General features: G+C 48.8%; 1 protein-coding gene across 4 annotated transcripts in view; it reads left to right on the forward strand.

Annotated features, from left to right (window-relative positions):
* The first annotated feature begins 1,830 nt into the window (after window positions 1-1,830).
* The window catches only part of SPATA21 (spermatogenesis associated 21), a 50,404-nt gene continuing 27,388 nt past the window's right edge, over window positions 1,831-24,846 (forward strand). The window contains exons 1-5 of one of the 4 annotated variants that reach the window (XR_013407290.1): window positions 1,831-2,127; window positions 8,517-8,696; window positions 11,934-12,085; window positions 14,742-14,949; window positions 17,454-17,737. Coding sequence is in view for 2 of the 4 variants with exons in the window: in XM_015122247.3 (XP_014977733.3) it covers window positions 8,568-8,696; window positions 11,934-12,085; window positions 14,742-14,949; window positions 17,454-17,737; window positions 18,091-18,139 (822 nt within the window). In the remaining 2 variants the exon portion in view is untranslated. Of the gene's footprint in view, window positions 2,128-6,692; window positions 6,828-8,516; window positions 8,697-11,933; window positions 12,086-14,741; window positions 14,950-17,453; window positions 17,738-18,090; window positions 18,140-24,846 lie in introns of those variants that run through there. The other 3 variants (XM_077972874.1, XM_015122247.3, XM_028839118.2) reach the window with 3 other exon arrangements.

The raw sequence follows: 24,846 nt of genomic DNA on the forward strand, positions 1-24,846 counted from the left end.
GCCATTTTTACTCATTTTTTATAAGCTCTTTATTATAGGATTGATCTAATCACTTACATCTTTATTGTAAAATATGCATAACATAAAATTTACCATTTTAAGTGTGTAGCGCTGTGAAATTAAGTACATTCACAATAGTGTGCAACTATACCATGCTTTCCAGAACTTTTCGTCATCCCAAACAGAAACTCCATACCCATTAGCAATAACTTCCCATTTCCTCCTGCTCCATCCCTTAGTAACCTCTGTTCTACTTTCTGTCTCTATGAATTTGCCTTTCTAGATACCTCTTATAAGTGGAATCATACAATATTGGGCTTTTGTGTCTCTTATTTCACTTAGCATCAAGTTTTCAAGGTTCATTCATGTAGCATGGATCAGAATTTCATTCCTTTTAATAATATTCCATTGCATGTATATACCATATTTTGTTTATCCATTCATCTGTCAAAATTGAGATGTTATCACCTTTTGGCATTGGGAATCAGGCTTCTATGAGCATTGGTGTTCGAACACTTGGTTCAAGTCCTGTTTTCCATTTTCTTGAATGTATACGTAGGAGTGAAACTGCTGAGTTATAGGATAATGCTATGTTTAGCACTTTTGTTTTGTTTTGTTTGAAGCAGCATCTCATTCTGTTGCCCAGGCTGGAACTGCAGCCTCAACCTCCCAGGCTCAAGTGATCCTCCCAACTCAGCCTCCCAAGTAGCTGGGACTACAGGTGTGAACCACCATTTCCGGCCTTGTTCAGCTTTTTGAGGAGCCTCCAAACTGTCTTCCACAGCAGCAGCACCATTTACATTCACAAGGGTTTCAATTTCTTCACATTTTTGCAAATATTGGTTATTTTCCTTTTTTTTTTGAGATAGGGTCTCTCTCTCTTTCTCTCTCTCAATCTCTCTCTCTGTCACCCCACACTGGAATGCAACAGTGCAATCATCGTTCATTGCAGCCTCAAACTCCCAGGCTCAAGGGATCCTCCTACCTCAGCCTTTTGAGTAGCTGGGCCTACAGGCGCATACCACCCTACCCTGCTAATTTTCTTACTTTTTGTAGAGACAGGGGTCTTGCTGTGTTGCCCAGGCTGGTCTTGAATTCCTGTCTTCAAGAGATCCTCCTGCCTCAGCCTTCCAAAGTGCTAGGATTACAGGCATGAGCCACCATACCTGGCCTTATTTTCCTTTTTTTTTTTTTTTTTTTGAGACTAAATCTCATTCTATCACCCAGGCTGGAGTGCAGTGGTACGATCGATCTCAGCTCACTGCAACCTCTGCCTCCCACATTCAAGCGATTCTCATGCCTCAGCCTCCCAAGTAGCTGGGACTACACGCATGCGCCACCATGCCTGGCTAATTTTTGTATTTTTAGTAGAGACGGGGTTTCACCATGTTAGCCAGGCTGGTCTAAAACTCCTGACCTCAAGTGATCCACCCACCTTGGCCTCCCAAAGTGCCGGGATTACAGGTATGAGCCCCCACAAGCAGCCATTCAGAGCACTGTCAGTTCTGTTCAGTCTAACAAAAACAGGCATCGAGCCCATACTCTATGCCAGATGCTGAGTACTGGGGTCACTGAGATGCAGCCAATCCAGCTCCTACCATCCTGGAGCTCACAGACTGGAGGAGACAGAGAGAAAAGCGGTGTTTGGCAACGCAGAATGAAAGATACTATAATGAAACAAATTCATAGGGGCTGTGGGAGCAAAGACAAGAAACCCCACACAGTCTGGGGACAGTCAGGGAAGGCTTTCTGGGAGACAGTAGCCTGGCACAATAATCGCTGTGAGGTTGGCAAGGCAACGATTGTTATCCTCATTGTGTAATGGGGGCCACTGAACCAGTGACAAGCTGGGGGAAATGACACTGTCTAGTAGTTGGAGGTCAGCCAGCCCCTTGCGTTATTCTCAAACCCTAACCACATGGCTGGACATTCCTGATATGCATTCCTAAACCTCTGCTGCTGAGAATAATTGGACCTGCCATCTATTCCCAGTTTAACTACCCTGTATACCAAACAAATCCAATTCGAGCCAACAGGCAAAGTATAGGCTCAGACAGAGTCCATCCTGTGTACGAGGTGGTGAGCAGGGGTGGAAAATCTCACTGTGACTCATCCAGCTGATTTCTGGTAGGTGCAGGGCCAAGGTGGGGTGTGATGTGAACAAGCTTTCCCTGACAGCCTCCAGACGTATAGATGATACGTCACTTACCTTTCTCTGCTGTATTTTCCTGCCATCATAGATATTTCCAAGAGAAATTCTCCCATTTTTCAGATGAGGAAACCACTTATAAAAGGGGCACTCAATACTCAAAGAATTTTGAAAAAGAGCAAAGTTGGAGGACTCACACTTCCTGATTTCAAACCTTTTTATTTATTTACTTTTCCATAGGTTCGTGTTGGGGTACAGGTGGTATTTGGCTACATGACTAAGGTTTTTTTGTTTTTTGGTTTTTGATTTTTTGTTTTTTGTTTTTTGTGTTTTTTTTGTTACATTAGTAAATTTTTTTTTTTTGAGACGGAGTCTTGCTCTGTTGCCCAGGCTGGCATGTAGTGGTGCAATCTCTGCTCGCTGCAACCTCCATCTTCCAGGTTCAAGCAATTCTCCTGCCTCAGCCTTCCGAGTACCTGGGATTACAGGCATGCACCACCATGCCCAGATAATTTTTGTATTTTTAGTAGAAACAGGGTTTCATCATGTTAGCCAAGGTGATCTCAAACTCCTGACCTCAAGTGATCCACCCCCCTTGGCATCCCAAAGAGCTGGGATTACAGGCATGAGCCACCTTGCCCTGCATGAGTAGTTTCTTTAGTGGTGATTTGTAAGATTTTGGTCCACCCATCCCCTGAGCAGTATACACTGCACCCTATCTGTAGTCTTTATTTTTATTTATTTATTTTTTTTGAGACAGAGTCTCACCCTGTCGACTAGGCTGGAGTGGAATGGTGCGATCTTGGCTCACTGCAACCCTCCACCTCCCGGGTTCAAGTAGTTCTCTTGCCTCAGCCTCCCGAGTAGCTGGGATTACAGGCGTGTGCCACCATGCCCGGCTAATTTTGTTTTTTTAGTAGAGACAGGGTTTTTCCATGTTGGTCAGGCTGGCCTCGAACTCCCGACCTCGGGTGATCTGCCCACCTCGGCCTCCCAAAGTGCTGGGATTATAGGCATGTGCCACCACGCCCAGCTAATTTTTTGTATCTTTAGTAGAGATGGGGTTTCATCTTGTTGGCCAGGCTGGTCTCAAGCCCCTGATCTCGTGATCCGCCCGCCTTGGCCTCCCAAAGTGCTAGGATTACAGGTATGAGCCACTACACCCGGCCAATAAATGGAACTTTTACAAAAATTTAAAACTTTCGTGCTTCAAAAGACAAAAAGGTGAAAATGCAATCCACATAATGGGAGAAAAATTTTGCAAATCATATATATGATTTGGGACATGTATCTAGAATTTATAAAGAACATTTACCATGCAACAATAAAAAGACAACCCAATATAAATGGACAAAGGGAGGCTGGGTGCTGTGACTCATGCCTGTAATCCCAGCACTTCGGGAGGCTGAAGTGGGAGGATTACCTGAGCCCAGGAGGTCAAGGCTATAGTGAGCCACGTTCATGCCACTGCAGTCCAGCCTGTGGACAGAGTAAAGACCCTGTCTGAAAAAAAATAAAAATAAAAACAAAAAACAGGGCCAGGTGTGGTGACTTATACCTTATAATCCCAGCACTTTGGGAGGCTGAGGTGGGCAGATCACCTGAGGTCAAGAGTTTGAGACCAGCCTGGTCCACATGGTAAAACTGCATCTCTACTAAAAATACAAAAATTAGACAGGCATAGTGGTGCGCACCTGTATGTAATCCCAGCTACTAGGGAGGCTGAGGCAGGAGAACTGTTTGGACATGGGAGGTGGAGGTTGCAGTAAGCTGGAACTAGGCTGCTGCACTCTAGCCTGGGCAACACAGCAAGACTCTGTCTCAAAAAAAAAAAAAAAGGACGAAGGCTAAGGCTCTGAATAGACATTTTTCCAAAGAAGATAGACAAATGGCCAATAAGCACGTGAAGATGTTCAACATTATTGGCCATTAGGGAAATGCAAATCAAAATCAGAATGAGATAACACTTTACACTCATACCCACTAGGATAGCTATGATAAAAAAGACAAGTAAGGCCAGGTACAGTGGCTGACACCTGTAATCCCAACACATTGGGAGGCTGAGGCAGGAGGATCCCTTGAGCCCAGGAGTTCAAGACCAGCCTGGACAACATAGTGAGATTCCCATCTACAAAATATTTAAAAATTAGCCAGGTGTGGTGGTTTGCACCTGTACTCTCAGCTACTCAGGAGGCTAAGGTGGAAGCATCCCTTGAACCCCAGAGTCGGAGTTTGCATTGAGCTATGATCATACCACTGCACTCCATCCTCTGTGATAGAGCAAGACCCTGTCTCAAAAAATAAAAAATAAAAAGACAGATAATAACAAGTGTTGGAGAAGATGCAGTGGCCGGGCGCGGTGGCTGAAGCCTGTAATCCCAGCACTTTGGGAGGCCGAGGCGGGTGGATCACGAGGTCAGGAGATCGAGACCATCCTGGCTAACACAGTGAAACCCCGTCTCTACTAAAAATACAAAAAAACTAGCCGGGCGTGGTGGCAGGCGCCTGTAGTCCCAGCTACTTGGGAGGCTGAGGTGGGAGAATGGCGTGAACCCGGGAAGCGGAGCTTGCAGTGAGCCGAGATCACGCCACTGCACTCCAGCCTGGGCAACACAGCGAGACTCCGTCTCAAAAAAAAAAAAAAAAGGAGATGCAGAAAAATTGGAACACTCATATGCTGCTGGTAAGAAGGTAAAATGATACAGCCACTTTGAGAAAGTCTGGCAATTACTAAAAAGCTAAACATAGAGTTGACATATGACTCAGCAATTCCACTCCTAGCTACATACCCAAGAGAAATGCAAATGTATGTTCATATAAAAACTTGTACATGAATGTTCATAGCAGCATTATTCATAATAGCTAAAATGTGGAAACAGTCCAGGCATGGTGGCTCACACCTGTAATCCCAGCAGTTTGGGAGGCCAAGGTGGGAGGATCACTTAAGCTCAGGACTTTGAGCAGCCTGGGCAACCTAATGAGACCTCGCCTCTATTTAAAATTTTAAAAATTTTAAGACGAGCGAGACATGGTGGCATGCATCTCTAGTCCCAGCCAGCCACTCAGAGGCTGAGGTGGGAGGATCACTTGAGCCCGGGAGTTTGAGGCTATAGTAAGCTATGATTGCACTGCTGCACTCCAACCTGAGTGACAGAGCAAAACCCTGTCTCAAAAAAAAAAAGGAAAAAAAAAGAAACAACCCAAATTTCTATCTACTGATGAATGGATAAACAAAATGGGGTATATCCATACAGTGAAATATTACTCAACCACAAAAAGGAATGAAATTCTGATATGTGCTACAACACGGATGAACCTTGAAAACATGATGTTAAGTGAAAGAAGCTAGTCACCAAGGACCACATATTGTATGATTCCATTTATATGGAATGTCCAGAATAGACAAATCCACTAAGACAGAAAGTAGATCAGTGGTTACCTAGGGCTGGGTTTGGGGTGGGAAGATTAGGGATGATGGCCAAGGGGTGTGGGGTTTCTTTTTGGGGTGATAGAAATATTCTAGAATTAGGGCGAGGGTTGCACAACTCTGTGAATATCCTAAAAGCCATTGAATTGTAACACTTTAAATGGGTGAATTGTATGATATGTGAGTTAAATTTCAATACAGCTGTGAACAAAAAAGGGTCCCAAGTGATCTGAAAGGGAGACATAGTCGATATTTGTCAACTTCTCTCCCTGTTCTGCTCTTGGATTCCAAGCCCCTCTAACTAGCATTGGGGCGTCCCCTCGTTGTCTAGCTTCTCACAGTTAGCAAGCTCCAGATGTGGACAGATGGGGGCTGGAACCCCTCTGGGCTCCAGTAAAACTTCAGTAAAACTTCAGTTTGTGGAATACTGAGGCCTGAGAAGTCCAAGTCTGAGCCTGCACATTCTCAGGCAGAGACAATGGATAATAGCGGGGGTGTTTGAGGGGCGTGGGGGGAGATTTTCCCTAGGTGGTTCATCCACCCCTGAGACAGGAAGACTCAGAGGAAGCAGGAAAGGTTAGGGGAACCCTAATGGGAAAGAGGCTGGGGAGGGGCAAGGAACTCCAAGGGAAGAGAGAAGGACTTGGCCACAGCCCTGACTTTTCTGCTCCAGGTGAGAGCCTGGTCCTTTGTGAGGCCAGAGCTGCACCGGGGGTGGGAGGTCACCCCACCAAACCAGCTGAGGTCTGGTTTGCATGGTAGGGGTGCAGCTCTAACTGCAGGAAGGACCTGGAGGACAGGAAGAGGAAGTGGGGACTTGGGTCAGCAGCTATTAAGTGCACCTCCTCTGTGTCCCTGGTAAACTGTGGGAACCGTCAGGACACCCAGTGTATCCCCCAAGGCCTGACGTCCCTAGCACGGGCACATGTCATTAAATGGTTATTGATTGCACGAGGAAATGAATGTAGACATTCTTTGTAGACAAAATGATATGGTGAGATGGGCGGCCGTGGGAGGCAGACAGGCCTGGGTTTGAATCCAGTTCCTCTGCAGACTGGCCTTGTGGTATTGGACAAGACATTGCTCGGAGCCTTAATTTCCCTATCTTTAAAACAGGGCTGAACCCACTGACCTCACAGGGGCTGTTAGAATACTGTTTACAAAGATTTCCAGCACATAGAAGATTCCTCCATGGATGCTGGCGGGCCTGCCGTGATATAAAGTGGAAGAAGCACCATCAAGATCTTCAAGGTCATACGGTCTCACTATGGGAGGAAGGGGTGTGGGGTTAGGATTTACTCCTGGAAACTAGTTAACAGTGAAAGGAGATCCATGTACCCATAGAAATGGCGCTGATGTTGCCTCAAAGGAATTCAGTGGCTGGAGAGAGAGCTGAGATGGTTGGAAACTTGGAGAAGAGGGAGGAGCTTGAAGACTGGGTTGGGGGCTATTAGAAAGATAGAAAAAATGGGAGGTGGGCACAGAGGCTGGGATCTGTGGGACTAGGATTGCAGGAGCCTGCCTGGATTAAAACAGAAAATTTGTGTAGGGAGTGGTGGCACAGCTGAATATGAGGTTGGATGAAAGAGGTGGAGGAGAGACAGTAAGAAAGCCTTTAGAAATGGTCAGGTGCAGTGGCTCACCCCTGTAATCCCAACACTTTGGGAGGCTGAGGCGGGTGGATCACTGAGGTCAGGAGTTCAAGACCAGTCTGGCCAACCTGGTGAAACCCCATCTCTACTAAAAATACAAAAATTAGCCGGGCATGGTGGTGGCCGCCTATCATCCCAGCTACTAGGGAGGCTGAGGCAGGAGAATTGCTTGAACCCGGTAGGCAGAGGTTGCAGTGAGCCAAGATCACACCACTGCACTCCAGCCTGGGCAACAGAGCAAGACTCTGTCTCAAAACAAACAAACAAAAAACAAAACAAAACAAAAAAAACAAAAAGAAGAAGAAGGCCAGGCGCGGTGGCTCACGTCTGTAATCCCAGCACTTTGGGAGGCCGAGGCGGGCGGATCATGAGGTCAGGACATCAAGACCATCCTGGCTAACATGGTGAAACCCCATCTCTACTAAAAATACAAAAAATTAGCCAGGCGTTGCAGCAGGCGCCTATAGTCCCAGCTACTATGGAGGCTAAGGCAGGAGAATGGCGTGAACCCAGGAGGCGGAGGTTGCAGTGAGCCTAGATCGCGCCATTGCACTCCAGCCTGGGCCACTGAGCGAGACTCTGTCTCAAAAAAAATAATAATAATAAAAAGAGAAGAAGAAAAGAAAAAGAAAGGATGTGTCCAGGGCAGGGTGTGGGTGCTTTGGTGAACTGCAGATTGCCACTGGAGACCTTGGGGCCCTGAGACAGATGGACAGATGTCCCCAGTTCCTGTTCCTTAGCTCCATTTAAGAACATGGAGTTTTCATCTATAGCAGGAGCAGCTGTGACATTCTTGGACTCTCTTTAAAAGGCATATTAGTATTCTAAAGGCTCTGAGAGGTTGTACAGGAAAGAGCCTGTATCATTTTGCTTATCACAGCACTTTCCAAAGGCATTTAACCTTGGAACCCCATGGAGCATCTCAAGGGACCAGTATGCCAAAGAATATCCTTTAGGAAATGTCGCAGACGGGGAAAGTGCCTGGGTTTTGGGATTCAACAGGCCATAGTTCAAATCTTCGTCTGCAACCTAGCAGGTGTTGGATCTTGGGCAAGTCTTGTGCCTTCCAGAGCCCCTTTTCCTCAGGGTCATTGTGAGAACTAGGAAACGCATGTGGGTAAATGGCACGTGGCTAGCTCTCTGGTTTTGAGGCATGCCTCTCCTTGCGAGGCCTGGCCCCGCCTCTTCCCACCAGCCACGCTGTCTACATTACAGGCTCCACATGGGCTCCTGAAGCAGCAGTTAGGTGATGGGCTTGGTGGGAAGCTTGACTGGATTTCTCCTGTAGGAGCACAGTAGCTGATGCCCCTCCCTTGGCAGCTGTGTTGGCCCTGGCATCATGGACAATAGAAACACCCAGATGTACACAGAGGGTAGAATCAAGGTTCCAGGGACCCAGCCAAGCCCTGGCCTGAGGATCACCATAAAGCGGGCTGGTGTTGAACCTACCATACCAGGAGTCAGCCAGGTAGGGACCTGTACCCAATGTTCTGATCCATTCACTCCTAGCTGGCACCTTTCCCTTCCCCTGCCCAGGCTTCCTCCCCAGCTGCTTTAATTAAGGCTCTGTTAAAAATGGACACAAAACCCAATTCAAACTGGATTAAGCAGAAAAGAGAATACATCAGTTTGGGTAACTGACAAATGCATTCATAGACTTCAGGTGTGGCTAGATCAAGGTGCTAAATGGCTCTCTTGGCTCTATGTTGCTCTGTGTTGGATTCATTCTCAGGCAAGCTCTCCCTGCAAGATGGCAGGGATTGCCCTGGCCACTCCAGGATTACATCTTCCCATCTTACATACTCTGGTTTAGCATTCCAACAGGAAGTGAGCCTCTTTGCAATAGTTGAAGCAAGTCTCTAGCATCACTGTCATTGGCCCAGATTGTGGTCAGATGCTCACCCTCGAACCAGTCACCACGGCAGTGGGGAGTGGTCTGGATCTCGATACAATGGAGACAGAGGTGATAGGTGGCTCCACTGAGCCCCATGGGCTGAATGGAGAAGAGAAGCTTCCCAAAAACAATGCTGGCTTCTGTAACGGAAAGAGCTACAGGGTGAGCAAACCCAGAATTGCCTACTTGCTCTTCTAGGTGCCTTCCATGGCCTCCGAACTCCCGTTGCAGCCTCCAGCCCAGCTTTATTCTCCTGACAGCTACTCAGGGCTTCCCTCCATGCCCCTCCACAGCGCCCAGCCTGCATCCTAAGCTTCCATCACACCTCTCAGCCTCTTTCCATCAAATATGTTTCTTTGTTTGTTTGTTTGTTTGTTTTTGAGACAGGGTCTCACTCTCTCACCCAGGCTGGAGTGCAGTGTCATGATCATGGCTCACTGCAGCTTTGAACTCCCAGGCTCAAGCAATCCCCCTGCCTCAGCCTCCTGAGTAGCTGGAACTATAGGCGTGGTATGTGCCACCACACCAAGCTAATTTTTTATTTTTTTGTAGAGACAAGGCTTTATCATGTTGCCCAGGCCGGTCTTGAACTCATGGGCTCAAGTGATCTGCCTGCCTCAGCCTCCCAAAGTGTTGGGATTATAGGTGTAAGCCTCCATGCCCAGCGTTTTGTTTTTTTTTTTGAGACAAGAGTCTTGTTCTGTCACCCAGACTAGAGTGCAATGGTGTGATCACGGCTCACTACAACCTCTGCCTCCTGGGTTCAAACGATTTCCATCTAATTTTTTTGTATTTTTAGAAGAGATGGGATTTCACCATGTTGGACACGCTGGTCTTAAACTCCTGACCCCAACTGATCCACCCACCTCGGCCTCCCAAAGTGCTAAGATTACAGGTGTGAGCCACCGCGCCCTGCCAGCCTCTTTTTGAATGTACCAAGTAGCATGAACTGAAGAGCGTAAAGAAGAGCCTCCTCCCCATCCAGTTTCCTCAGGGCCAAAGATATCACCATTTAAAAAATCAGCCAGTCGGGCGTGGTGGCTCATGCCTACAATCCCAGCACTTTGGGAGGCTGAGGTGGGTGGATCACCTGAGGTCGGGAATTCAAGACCACCCTGACCAACATGGAGAAACACAGTCTCTACTAAAAATACAAAATTAGCCTGGCATGGTGGTGCATGCCGGTAATCCCAGTAACTCGGGAGACTGAGGCAGGAGAATCGCTTGAACCTGGGAGGTGGAGGTTTCGGTGAGCAGAGACTGCACCATTGCACTCCAGCCTGGGCAACAAGAGTGAAACTCCGTCTCAAAAATAAATAAACAAACAAATTAATTAATTAAAATGAAAAGTCAGTCAGGTGCCGTGGCTCATGCCTGCAATCCCAACACTTTGGGAGACAGAAGTGGGCAGATTGCTTGAGCCCAGGAGTTAAAGACCAGCCTGGGCAACACAGTGAGACCCCCTCTCAGAAAAAAAAAAAAAAAAAAAGGCCAGGTGCACTGGCTCACACCTGTGATCCCAGCATTTAGGGAGGCAGAGGTAGGAGGATAGCTTGAGTCCGGGAGTCTGAGACCTGCCTGGGCAATATAGCGAGACCCCGTTCTCCACAAAAAGGACAAGAAAAAAAACAACAACAAAAAAAAGTCAACATGCCTTTGGGTATGTTCCCTGTAGCCTCTGTTATAAATCCTCGCTTCCCCTGGGGCAGGGAGAGGGCCTGGAGGGAGGAGACTAGGACAGGAAGCTAGGAAGAGGAGACTAGGAGAGAGGCTAGAGGTGAACATTCAGGGCTGCCTTCACCCACCCATTTATTTTTTCAACAAGCATCGTCATGGGGTCCCAGTCCCACCACTTACCCAGCTGTATGACATTGGGCATGTCACTGCACCCCTTTGAGCCTCATTTGTTTTACGGTGAGGACTAACTGGGTCAAATCCCTAGAAGGCACCTAGCACAGGCCCTGCCTCATAGTAGGTGCCTGTTAGTATTAGCTCACATCAGAATCTTGTATTATATCAAGGGCAATTAATCGAGTCCATTTGTTTGGAGTTTGCTGACTCTGGTGATGCTTGGAGCTGGGTCTCAATCACTGGCTCCAGGTCACCCAGTTGGAGAGTGACAGACCATGATAGTGATCAAAACCCAGTTCAGGCCAGGCACGGTGGCTCATGCCTGTAAGCCCAGCACTTTGGGAGGCTGAGACGGGTGGATCGCTTGAGGTCAGAAGTTTGAGACCGGCCTGGCCTACAAAAAAAAAAAAACATACAAAAATTAGTTGGGCATGGTGGCACACACCTCTAATCCCACCTACTCGGGAAGCTGAGGCACGAGAATCGCTTGAACCCAGCAGGTGAAGGTTGCAGGGAGCCGAGATCTCACCACTGCACTTCAGCCTGGGCAACAGAGTGAAACTCTCTCTCAAAAAATGAAATAGAAACTCAGTTCAAACTACAGCCTGTGTTTTGAAGGCATGGGAATTGTCAAAGGCCTCTCTTGGACCTTGTGAGAGTCTTGGGGTCCCCCAGGGTGCTCTTTCAAGCTGTCCTCAGGGCAATCCCCTTGTCTCAGGTACTAATCTGGACTCCAGTTCATACCAGAGCCTTAAGTGCTAAGCAACAGCAACAGCAGGGCCAGCCCCCATCTCTGCCTCTTGGCTCCTGCTCACCCCTCTCCAACAGCTTCCCCAGTCAGGCATGGGATCTCCCTGTCCTTGAGGCCAGGAGAGTGCCCAGGGACGAGTGGGAGGGATCACTCCAGAATGGCTACTCAATGCCAGCCCTCAAGCCAGTGCCATGGATATCTCTGTCCAGGTCATGTTTCCAGATGCTTCGGAAGTGGGCAGCAGGAAGCAGCTCTCATCAGCTTCAGGAGGGCCAGAGAAGGGGCCCAGATACAGAGACACATTCAAGGAGGGGCCTTCAGAGCTCAGGACACAGGAGCAGAGGCCTCCAGCAAAACCAGGGTGAGCTGAGGGGCTTTCCAGAGAACAGGTCCAGGAGACAACGCCCTGTAGCCCACTTGCGAGGGAGAGAGAATGGAGCACTCCCAGGCCAAGGCAGCTCCACCTGCCACAGCACCTTGTCCTTCTCTTTCACTGCACCGGTTGCACTAAGGAGTTCGTGTTCACCTTTTGTCTGAACTCCCCCAACAAGACCACAAACATCTTTTATGTGTCTTGTTTGAGGAGTATCATGTACCTGGTTCAGCCTCAAAGCCCTCGTGCCTAGTACTATGCCTGACACGTAGTAAATGTTCTATAAATATTGATTCACTAAGGCCGGGCGCAGTGGCTCACGCCTGTAATCCCAGCACTTTGGGAGGCCGAGGTGGGCGGATCACGAGGTCGGGAGATCGAGACCATCCTGGTGAACACAGTGAAACTCCCTCTCTACTGAAAATACAAAAAATTAGCCAGGCGTGGTGGTGGGCGCCTGTAGTCCCAGCTACTCTACTGGGGAGGCTGAGGCAGGAGAATGGCGTGAACCCAGGAGGCGGAGCTTGCAGTGAGCCGAGATCACGCCACTGTACTCTAGCCTGGGTGACAGAGCGAGACTGTCTTAGGAAAAAAAAAAAAATACATATATATATATAGATAGATAGATTCACTGAATTAATAGAATAATGAACAAAAAAAAGGTTGGGAAACACAGGAACACATAAAAGATATACATGTAATTGTTTTCTAAATTTTGTATATATTTTAAACCTTTTCTACAGCAAGAATATATTCAAAAAGAGAAAATCAAGAGCGAGCCAAAGAAGGCAACGTGAAAGGCTTGGGTAATAGAAATAATAAAGGCTAGCTGGCTTAGTTGGATTTGACTATAACCAGAAGCTCCTAAATAGCCTCCTGTACAAGAAAAGTTAGGAGAGAGAACTCAAGCCAGGTCCGAGGCCCACTGAGACAACTACTGCCTACCATGCTGGTGGAAACAGAAACCATTTAGGCATACCTGTTTCATCAACGTGGCAATTTGTTTAAACTGCCTTGAAACTACCTTTATCCTCACCCATTTCTGGAAATAGGCCATGAGGAAATAATTGGTGATTCAGGCAGTTTTATGCACAAAGATTTTCACTGTCACATTATCTTAAATACTAATAAATTGGGCCGGGTGCGGTGGCTCATGCCTGTAATCCCAGCACTTTGGGAGGCCGAAGTGAGTGGATCACCTTAAGTCAGGAGTTCAAGAGAAGCCTGGCCAACATGGTGAAACCCTGCCTCTACTAAAACTACAAAAAAATAAATAAATACTAAAAAATTGGAAACCCCTGAAGCGCCCACACAATAGGGAAATGGTTAATGATGGTTATCTATAAAATATGGAATTGTATACATTTAATGAACGTAAAAAACATATAAAGCATGTTTCTGAAGGATTTTTAGCATGGGAAAAATGTAGGCTATGATGTTAATTGAAGAAAGTAGACTAGGCCAGCCACAGTGGCTCACACCTGCAATCCCAGAACTTTGGGAGGTCAAGGTGGGAGGGTCACCTGAGGTCAGGGATTTGAAACCAGCCTGGCCAACATGGCAAAACCCCGTCTCTACTAAAAATATAAAATTAGCCGGGCTTGGTGGCACATGCCTGTAATCCCAGCTACTTGGGAGGCTAAGGCAGGAGAATCACTTGAACCCAGGAGGCAAAGGTTGCAGTGAGCCGAGATCACACCACTGCACTCCAGCCTGGGCAACAAAAGCGAAATTCCATCTCAAAGAAAAAACAAAATATATGTGTGTGTGTGTGTGTGTGTGTGTGTGTGTGTGTGTGTGTGTGTATGTATATATATGTATGCAATGGCCAGGCACCATGGTTCACGCCTGTAATCTCAACACTTTGGGAGGTTGAAGTGGGAGGATTACTTAAGCCCAGGAGTTCAAGACCAGCCTGGACAACATTGTGAAACCCCATCTCTACAAAAAATATGGTAAGATTAGCCAGGCACGGTGGCATATGCCTGTAGTCTCAGCTACTTGAGAGCCTAAGGCAGGAGGATTGCTTGAGCCCAGGAGGTGGAGGTTGCAGTGAGCTGAGATCATGCCACTGCATTCCAACCTGGGTGACAGAGCAAGACTCTGTCTCAAAAAATATAAGTATACATATGCATAGGAAGAAGCTTGGAGGAAATACTCCAGAATACTAAAGTGAGATCGGATAGACACAGCTTCAAATTTTGAACAGTTATCTTTAGCTTTATGACCTTAAGCTCAAATCTCTTGTCTTCTCTGCATCCCAGTTCTGATTTTTGTTTCATTTTTTTCTGAAAAATAGTTTTAAAAATACTATAAGCCTTAAATTCTAGGCTGGACGCAATGGTGCACACCTCTAATCCCAGCACTTCGGGAGGCCGAAGTGGGAAGATTGCTTGAGCCCAGGAGTTCAAGACCAGCCTGGGCAACACAGTGAGACCTTGTCTCTACAAATAATTTTGAAAGTTTAAATTTTAACTCCCCAAAACATTGACATGAAAGTATCTATGATTTGGGGAATTCCTGTGGGTCCTCCATTTGTCCCTCCAGGCGTTAGGTATGCACCTATGGTATGCCTAACCCTATAAGAACATAGAACAGTGCCCCAGTCTGGGAGCTGAAGTGTCACTTTGTCTATTTTCTCCAGGAAGAAGCAGTCCTCTTGGGTCCCCCAGGAAGGGTCCCAGGAGCTGCAAGCAGGCCAGGATCAGAGTGAGCTAGGGTTGCTGCCTTCCTGGGTTCCTGAAGGACCTGAAGGGCTGCAGCAGCTGGGCTCCGGAAAGGAGATCGAGGGCCAGCAGAGGAGGCAACGGAACCGGGGAACCGGGGAGGATGAGCCTCCTGAGAGCTGCCAGGTACCCTCCTAGGAGATCTGGGAAGAAGGGTATGGAATGACCTACCACAGAGGAGGTAAAAGAGCCCCCTCCCAGCATGCCCTCCATTCTGGTGCATGTACCTGTAGTCCCAGCTACTTGGGAGGCTGAGGCAGGGGGATCCCTTGAGCCCAGAAGGTCAAGGCTGCAATGAGCTGTGTTCAGGCCACTGCACTCCAGCCTGGGTTACAGAGTGTTTGCTCCCCTCTGTGCCCTGAAGATGTCAAGCACTCAGTCTGTGAGTCACTGGACTATTCCCCCAGCCTACATCACAAGCATTTAAGTCTTGTTTCCAGGCCGGGCGTGGTGGCTCACGCCTGTTAATCCCAGCACTTTGGGAGGCCAAGGTGGGTGGATCACAAGGTCAGGAGATCGAGACCATCCTGGCTAACATGGTGAAACCCCGTCTTTACCAAAAATATTTAAAAAAAAAAAAGACCAGGCGCGGTAGCTCACGCCTATAATCCCAGCACTTTGGGAGGCCGAGGCGGGCAGATCACGAGGTCAGGAGATCGAGACCATCCTGGCTAACACAGTGAAACCCCGTCTCCTACTAAAAATACAAAAAAATTAGCCAGGCATGGTGGAGGGCGCCTGTAGTCCCAGCTACTCGGGAGGCTGAGGCAGGAGAATGGCGTGAACCCGGGAGGAGGAGCTTGCAGTGAGCTGAGATTGTGCCACTGCACTCCAGCCTGGGCAACAGAGCGAGACTCCGTCTCAAAAAAAAAAAAAAAATTAGCCGGGCGTGGTGGTGGGCACCTGTAGTCCCAGTTACTCAGGAGGCTGAGGCAGGAGAATGGCGTGAACCCGGGAGGCGGAGCTTGCAGTGAGACGAGATCACGCCACTGCACTCCAGCCTGGGCAACTGAGCAAGACTCCATCTCAAAAAAAATAAATAAATAAAAATAAAAATTAGCCGGGCATGGTAGCAGGCGCATGTAATCTCAGCTACTCGGGAGGCTGAGGCAGGAGAATCACTTGAACCCGGGAGGCAGAGGTTGCAGTGAGCCAAGATCACACCATTGCACTCCAGCCTGAAGGACAGAGCAAGACTCTGTCTCAAAAAAAAAAAAAAGAGAGAGAAAAAGAAAGAGATTCGTGTATTGTGTGTATCAACATGTTGTTCTTTTGGTTGCTCAGTAATATTTCCATTCTATGGATATACCACAATATACCACATTTCTTTTCTTTGTTTTCTTTTCTTTCTTTTTGTTTGGACATAGAGTCTTGCCTTGTTGCCCAGGCTGGAATGCAGTGGTGTGATCTGGACTCACTTCAACCTCTGCCTCAGGTGGGAGGTTGAGGTGGGAGGTTCAAGTGATCCTCCCACCTCAGTCTCCTGAGTGGCTGGGATTACAGGCACACACTACTACGCCCAGCTAATTTTTGTATTTTTAGTAGAGACAGGGTTTCACCATGCTGGCCAGGCTGGTCCTGAACTCCTAACCTCATGTGATCCACCCACTTAGGCCTTTATTTATTTATTTTTTTAAGAGACAGAGTCTCACTCTGTCTCCCAGGCTGGAGTGCAGTGGTGTGATCATGGCTTATTGCAACCTCCGCCTCCTGGGTTCAAGTGTTTCTCATGCCTCAGCCTCCCAAGTAGCTGGGATTACAGGCATGAGCCACCATGCCTAGCTAATTTTGTATTTTTAGTAGAGACGGAATTTCGCCATATTGGCCAGGCTGGTCATGAATTCCTGACTTCAAGTGATCCACCTGCCCCTCGGCCTCCCAAAATTCTGAGATTGCAGGTGTGTACCACCACGCCTGGCCAAAACCCCTCTTTTTAAGGAGCCTCGTGAAGGATTCTTGTTCTTTGAAACATCCCTTAGAAAATCCCATTTAAGGCTGGGTGTGGTGGCTCATGCCTGTAATCCCAGCACTTCGGGAGGCTGAGGCAGGAGGAATGCTTGAGCCCAGGAGTTCAAGACCAGTCTGAGCAACATAGTGAGACCTCATCTCTACCAAACATTTAAAAATATCAGCCAGGCATGGTAACAGGTATCTGTAGTCCCAGCTACTTGGGAGGCTGAAGCAGGGGGATCCCTTGAGCCTAGGAGGTTAAGGCTGCAATGAGCTGTGTTCATGCCACTGTACTCTAGCCTAGGTGACAGAGTGAGACTTGTCTCAAAAAAGAGAAAAAAATAAAACACACACACACACACACACACACACACACACACAAGAAAATCCTATTTAAAGGGGATCTTCTCAATTTTCCATGCTCTCATTCCACTCCCACAGGGAAGTGTGGTTCTTTGGGTAGGCCGCGCCTTCTCTGGGCTTCAATTTCTTCACCCCTCAAAGTGTAGGAGTACCTGTGCTGCCTTCTAGGAGCACTGGGAGAATTAAGTAAGATGATGCCTGAAGTGCTGGGATCCTAGTAAGTGTGTCATTACTGGTCTCCAGTTCACCTGGAGCTTTGAGGTTCACCTGGGAACCAGGATGGAGCTCCCCAGCCTTAGTGTCCTTGTCCTCGGCAGGGCCCCGGATATCAATGCACCCTCGGTCACCAGGCAGACGTGGTGCAGCCAGCAGAGCCTTGCTGCCCCTTGGCCGGCCGTGGCCAGCCACTGGGAGACAAGTGCCCCAAGGAGGCAGATGTCCCACACATCAGGCCACAGGAGGCTCCGCCAGAGCCCAGCCCAGGGGGACATGGGGACAGCTCTCAGGAAGCAATGCCCCCAACGTCCACGGTGGCTCCAGAGGAGAAGACAGCTAGCTCCTTCCTGCCATCCATGCCTGGACCTACAAAAACAAAAGGAGGGTAAGTCACCCTCCAGTGCCATCCCCTGCCCCCAACAAGGATGCCCTTCTGCTGAGTTTCAGGTGAGGTGAATTCTAGTCCAGACTGCTCCTGACTCGGTAGAGGACCTTGGGCAGGTCATGCTCCCCTGGGTCTCAATTTCCCCACCTGTGTAACGGCTGGAATACCAGAATGCTTGGTTCTGTGAGCCTGTGTACATGAGGATGTGGGGAAATAAGGAGCCCCCTGAGATGAGAAGGCCAAGGAGATGAGGCTGGGGTGGAACTGGGTGTCCTCGGGGCTGAGAGGGGAGGGGAGGGGGGCAAACCTTCAGCTGAGCCCTTCCCCCACCTGCGGGTTTCTCCTCTATTCAGGGGTGAGGCTGTGGAGACCCAGCCAGCACCGGGGCCTCTTCCTCCACCAGTAAGTAGGGCCATAATGGGGATGGGGACGGGCTGTGTAGGGGTAGGGCAGGGGGGATCAGGAAGAGGAAGAGGGCAGAGGCAGATATGGCACATCAAACCCCTATTTGGAGTCAAACTGAGGAAGGTGTGTGTGGCTGTGTGAAAGTGCACATGGATGTGCACACGTGTGTGTGTGTGTGTCTGTGTGTGTATTCTGAGTGGGCGTCAAGAATGCTCTTACACTCTGGAGCCCTTGGGTTCATCCCAGGTGGTGGCTTCTTCCACATCAGCATGGATTTCTTCCACCCATTTGCCCTCAGCCACAGCCACACAATCCAAAGTGTCCCTGAACACCTGGGAGGCTTCCCCAACCTCTCCCAGACACCCTCCCCTCCCCCGGCTCTGCCACTTCCTAGTTCTTTGACCTGACCGGGCAACCTGCAAATACACGGTCACTAGCATGCCCTGCCAGCACCTGCCCTGTCTCATCCTGCTGTGTTCATTGGCAAACCCCACCCTGGCTAAACCCACCCAGCCTTGTACCCATGTTAAGCAGCTCAACGCGGGCTGGAGAACATCCTGTCTTATTGATGGGTTTCACTTTCAAGCAGTAACCACTCATGTCTGATGCTGCCAGCAAGTCTCACTTTTCCATGGCCACATCGCCCTCCCCTCTGTTCCAGGTCATCATTTCACAACAGCATCCCCCACGCCCCTCATCTCACCCGTGTGTCACTGACAAACAAACAGAAGCATCAGATGAGAAGAAGCATTCCCAAACCCACCACGCTCCCTGCCTTGATTTGGCTGCAATGGGAGCTGTGAAGATGGGCCCCAGGTCCCATGGCTGTCTCCCCATTTATTCATTAGCTCTTGTCCCCTCCCCCACCACATGATCCCCCTCTGCATTACTACAGGATGATTCCATCAGCATACAAACATGGCTTAGCCTCCACAATATCAAAAGCTGCCTTTCTTTATTTTTTTTCCTTTTTTTTTTTTTTTTTTTGAGACAGAATCTCTGTTGCCCAGGCTGGAGTGCAGTGGTGTGATCACGGCTCACTGCAACCTCCACCTCCCGGGTTCAAGCTAGTCTCAGCCTCCTGAGTAGCTGGGACTACAGGCGTGCACCACCATGCCCGACATCAAAAGCCATCTTTCTTTGCTCCCCTTTGCAGCACCGTCCCTCAATAATTGTCCCCCTCACCTCCTCCGCTTGACTTTTCTCAACACGTCCCCATATGAGAGCTTTTATCGGGGTCTCCATAATCTCCATCTGGCTTATCAAATGGAAAAGCTCTGTCCTTACAGAGCCCACCTTGAAACAGCAGAAGACACAGAGGCTCCCTCTCTTCTTCTCAATGCTGCCTTCTGCAGGCTCTGTGACAGCCCCAGCTTGGTTCTCCTCCCATGTCACTAGCGACTCCTTCCCAGTCTCCCTCCCTAGTTCCTCCTCATCTTCTCCACCCTCGGGGCTCCACACTCTGGTCTCCCATCTCCATTCTCTGCCTGGATGATCTCATTCAGTCCCTCTAATGATTCCCAAATCCACATCTTCAGATGAGACTTTGCCTTTTTTTTTTTAATTGACACAGGCTAGAGTGTCAATGTTGCCCAGGCTGGAGTGCAGTGGTGCAGTCTCAGCTCACTGCAACCTCTGTCTCTGAGATTCAGGCGATTCTCTTGCCTCAGCCTCCCGAGTAGGTGGGATTACAGGCACGCATCACCTCACCTGGCTAATTTTTGTATTTTTAGTAGGGACGGGGTTTCACTATTTTGGCCAGGCTGCTCTCGAACTCCTTACCTCAGGTGATCCACCCGCCTCGGCCTCCCAAAGTGCTCGGATTACAGGCGTGAGCCACCGCGCCCAGCCATAGACCTTGCCTTTAAATTCCATGTTCATATATACAATGGTCTACTTGAATTCCCTCTGGCTGGCTAATTCACTTCTCAAACATGACCACAGTAGTCTTCTTCAGTCCAGACACTGCCTTTCTCACCCAAGGGGCTCATGCAACCCAGCTCAAAATCACGTGATTCCTCCTTTTCCCTCGATAATCCTTTCACGTGTGTCAACAAGCCCTGTTTAGTGCTACCTACAAAATAAATCCTGAATCCGTCCCTTCCTTCCACCCCCTCTTTCATTACCCTAGTCCAAGCCTCATCTTCTTAGAATAAGATCCAAAATCTTCACCAAGATCCATAAAGCCCTACGTCTAGCCACTCTGGTCTGACCTCCAGCCTTTGAATATACTAAGCCTAGTCTCACCTCAGGGCCTTTGAGTGTGCCTGTGCCTGAACTCCTCCCCATAGACAGTCTAATGGCTAACTTTTGAGTCATTCACTTTTCAATTTCGACATCAGTTTTTCCACAAGGCCTTCCCTGGCCAGCCGATCTCAAGGAACCTGTCAGCCACACTCAGCCTATCACATGGCCCTGTTTTATTGTCTTTGTAGTACTTTCTCCCTCTGACATGATCTTTAAGTTGTCAACCTATTCATCATCTAGAATGCAAGCTCCCTGAGGGCAGCCTCGCTAGTTGACTTACCCTCTGTGCTTTGTGCCTCAAACAATGCCCAGCACGTGGTAGGTACTCAACAGGAATGTGTTGAATAAATGAGTGGATGGGAATAAGACAAGGTACCTCTCTGAACTGGTGAGAAATCAGATGAGAAATAGGAACTAGGCTGGATGCGGTGGCTTATGCCTATAATCCCAGCACTTTGGGAGGCCGAGGCGGGTGGGTCACCTGAGGTCAGGGGTTCAGGACCTGCCTGGCCAAAATACAAAAATTAGTCAGGCATGGTGGCGTGTGCCTGTAGTCCCAGCTACTCAGGAGGCTGAGGCAGGAGAATCGCTTGAACCTGTGAGGTAGGGGATGTAGTGAGCCAAGATCGCACCACTGCACTCCATCCTGAGCAACAGAGCATGACTCTGTCTTGGAAAAAAAAAAAGAGAGAGAGAGAGAAATAAGAACTATTCCTTGCCTGTGCGTTTCCACCTTTTCCCCCATCCCTACCCCATGCACAGAGTGGGCTGGATACTGTGCGGGAGAAGAGGAGAGGGCACAATTTGGCTCCGCAAGTACATACTGAGTCTCTGTGGCATACCAGGCCCAGTGCTTGGAGGGAAAGGACAAGGAAAGCTGGGGAGGGCTCCTGCTCCCTGCTCTGGAGGATGCAGCTGAGCTGGTGGCACCACAAGAGATGAGAGTCCTGGACAGGAAGTCCTGCAGGCACTCAGAGGACCCCTGGGACCACTGGGTAGCTTTCTGGAGAGGGAGGACTGGTATTAGACTATACAGAGGGAACGGAATACAGACAGAGCCAGGGAGTAGAAAGGGGAGTAGCCAGGGATGGGTGCGGTGGCTCACGCCTGTAATCCGAGCACTTTGGGAGGCCGAGGCGGGTGGATCACCTGAGGTTAGAGTTCGAGACCAGCTTAGCCAACATGGGGAAATCCTGTCTCTACTAAAAATACAAAAAAATTAGCCAGGCATGGTGGCAGGCATCTATAATCCCAGCTACTCAGGGGGCCAAGGCAGGAGAATCACTTGAACCCGGGAGGCAGAGGCTGCAGTGAGCTGAGATTGCACCATCGCACCCTAGCCTGGGGGACAAGAGTGAGACTTTGTCTCAAAAAAAAAAAAAAAAAAAACCCCACAAAAAATTAGCTGGGCATGGTGGCAGGTGCCTGTAGTCCTGGCTACTCGGGAGGCTGAGGCAGGAGAATCACTTGAACCCAGGAGGCAGAGGCTGCAGTGAGCTGAGATCGTGCCATTGCACTCCAGCCTAGGCAACGAATGAAACTCCGTCTCCAAAAAAAAAAGCAAAGCAAAGAAAGAGCAGCCAGGCAGCAGCAGACCCATCACAAGGAAAGTTACAGAGATAGGAAAGAAGGTGAATGAAGACTGACGGTGGAGAGGGCCATCATCTGGGCCTCATGGGACGAGCATATTGGATACGATGGTCAGAGCAGCTGAAAAGCTAGGCTGGCTGTGATATGAAGCATCCAGTATGTGAGGCAGGCTCACCATGTACTGGTTACCAACTTGTCTGAGTCCAGTGAGGCAGAATATCCACACATACGTGTTATATAAAATGGGTTTATTATGTTATATAAGATGGGCAGCAAAGGACAACAGAAGCATAGGATCCACTGTGAGCCTGGCCCCCAAGGCTCAGGAAAGTTGTCTGGGGCAGAGAGAGTCTTGTCTACATGTGCCCCACTTGCTGAGGGACCCCAGAAAGCAGCTCACCCTGGGTTTTATACTTCAAGGTGACATGCTTTGCTGGGCTAAAGCCTTGAAGGCTGCCCTATTTCTGGGGCTCAGGGGAGTGGAACAGATAGATCCTGGGGGTGTTGCAACCAGTCCCTCCCTATCTTAGGATATTGCATTCCCAGCATATTCTTTAACTATATAATCGTTTTTAACAAGTGAAAAACGAGAGAGAACTAGGTGGGTCTAAGGCCCACCTGCACCCGGAGACCCGTCCTGCACGGTCCTAGAGTGGAGCATTTGGCCTTAGCACTCTAACGTCCCTCTTAACACCTTGCACAAAGCTGGAAGAAAAAATACTAGATTAGAGCTCCCTGAGGCTGGGGACTAGGCACCCCTGTATCCACGTGACTGCACGTGTGGCACAGGTGGATGAAGGGATGGGCGTGACGGTCCCAGGGAGCCCCCGCAGGCTCAGGGGTAGCAGGGCAGTGACACAAGAGCTGCACAGAGGTCAACCCAGTAGTCTGTACAGGACACGTAGTGCCAGGTCGAAGGGGCTCAGAGAAGGCAGAAGGAGGAATCCAGGTGTGTATGGGCTGGAGAAGCTGGAAGGAAAGATGTCAGGGGCTTGGCACCATTATTCACCCACAGGCTGAGCACCTGCTGGGAGCAGAGCTTGGTGCTGGGTCCTGAAATAATAGGACATATTCTGAGACAGACCCCTACCCACCTTGGGGCTCAGAGTCTATATCTGCGACAGGGGCAGAGGCCTTGGACTTTGGAAGCCCTGTAGTCGCCAGAGGGCCAAGATGACAGTGAGGCTGGATTCATGGCCACCATCTTGGGCCCCCAATATCACAATGGAGCAGGAGCCCCAGAACTGCTTTTTTTTTTTTTTTTTTTTTTTTGAGACAGGGTCATATTCTGTCGCCCATGCTAGAGTGCAGTGGCACAATCTTGGCTCACTGCAGCCTCCGCCTCCTGGGCTCAAGTAATCCTCCCGCCTCAGCCCCTTCAAGTAGCTGGTAGTACAGGCGCGAGCGACCATGCCTGGCTAATTTTTGTTTTTTCTGTAGAGACAGGGTTCCACCATGTTGCCCAGGCTGTTCTCGAACTCCTGAGCTCAAGCGATCCACCTGCCTCAGCATCCCGAAGTGTTAGGATAACAGGCATGAGCCACCGCGCCTGGCCCAGAAATGCTTTTGATTGCTAGTTTGTTTTAGGCTTCACAGAAATTGAGCATTTGCCTTTAATTCAGGAAAACAATTAAAGGAGTTTCTGGCATGGGAAAATTGGGTCTCCTTTCTAGGCTTCAGAATACTCGACTAGAATTTTTTTTTTTTTTTTTTTTTGAGATGGAATTTTGCTCTTGTTGCCCAGGCTGAAGTTGCAATGGTGTGATCTCAGCTCACCTCAACCTCCGCCTCCCAGGTTTAAACAATTCTCCTGCCTCAGTCCTCCCCAGTAGCTGGGATTACAGGCATGCGAACAACGCCCAGCTAATTTTGCATTTTTAGCAAAGACGGGGTTTCTCCATGTTGATCAGGCTGGTCTCAAACTCCCTACCTCAGGTGATCCACCCGCCTCAGCTTCCCAAAGTGCTGGGATTATAGGCGTGAGCCACCGCACCCGTCAACTATAATTATTTTCAACCTTACTGCTTGCTAAGCGTTTACTCTGTCCAAGTGCTTTATTTACGTTATCTTGCTTCTCAGACGTCACTGAGAAAAGTGAAATAATCAGTGTTTAGTTAACATACATATTGAGGACGGCATACCAAACACAGTTGTGAAACTGGTGACTTCATGGTGAATGGAGCTTGTGACCTAGTTGGTGGAAAGTCTAGACCATTACATGTCAACAAATAAATACAGTTTAGGCCGGATGCGGTGGCTTACGCCTGTAATCCCAACACTTTGAGTGGCTGAGGTGGGCAGATCACTTGAGGCCAGGAGTTTGAGACCAGCCTAGGCAACATGGCAAAACCCCGTCTCCACTAAAAATACAAAAAAATTAGCTGGGCTGTGGTGGCACACACCTGTGATCCCACCTACTTGGGAGGCTGAGGCATGAGAATCACTTGAACCCGGGAGGCAGAAGTTACAGTAAGCCAAGATCACGCCACTGCACTCCAGCCTGGGAAGACAGAACGAGACTCTGTCTCAAAAAAAAAAAAAAAAAAGACTTTAGGCTCACACTCATCAGGACGACTGCTATAACAAGTAAAAAAACCCAAAAAACAGAAAATAACAAATGTTGACAAGGAAACTGGAACACTATGTACTGCTGGTGGAAATGGAAAATGGTACAGCTACTGTGGTAAACAGTATGACAGGCCAGGCATGGTGGCTCACACCTGTAATCCCAGCACTTTGGGAGGTCGAGGCGGGCAGATTGCTCGAGGTCAGCAGTTCAAGACCAGCCTGGCCAATATGGCGAAACCCTGTCTCTACTAAAAATACAAAAATTAGCCAGGCGTGGTGGCACGCGCCTATAGTTCCTG

The sequence above is a fragment of the Macaca mulatta genome, chromosome 1 (assembly GCF_049350105.2).
Source record: "Macaca mulatta isolate MMU2019108-1 chromosome 1, T2T-MMU8v2.0, whole genome shotgun sequence".
NCBI lineage: Eukaryota > Metazoa > Chordata > Mammalia > Primates > Cercopithecidae > Macaca > Macaca mulatta.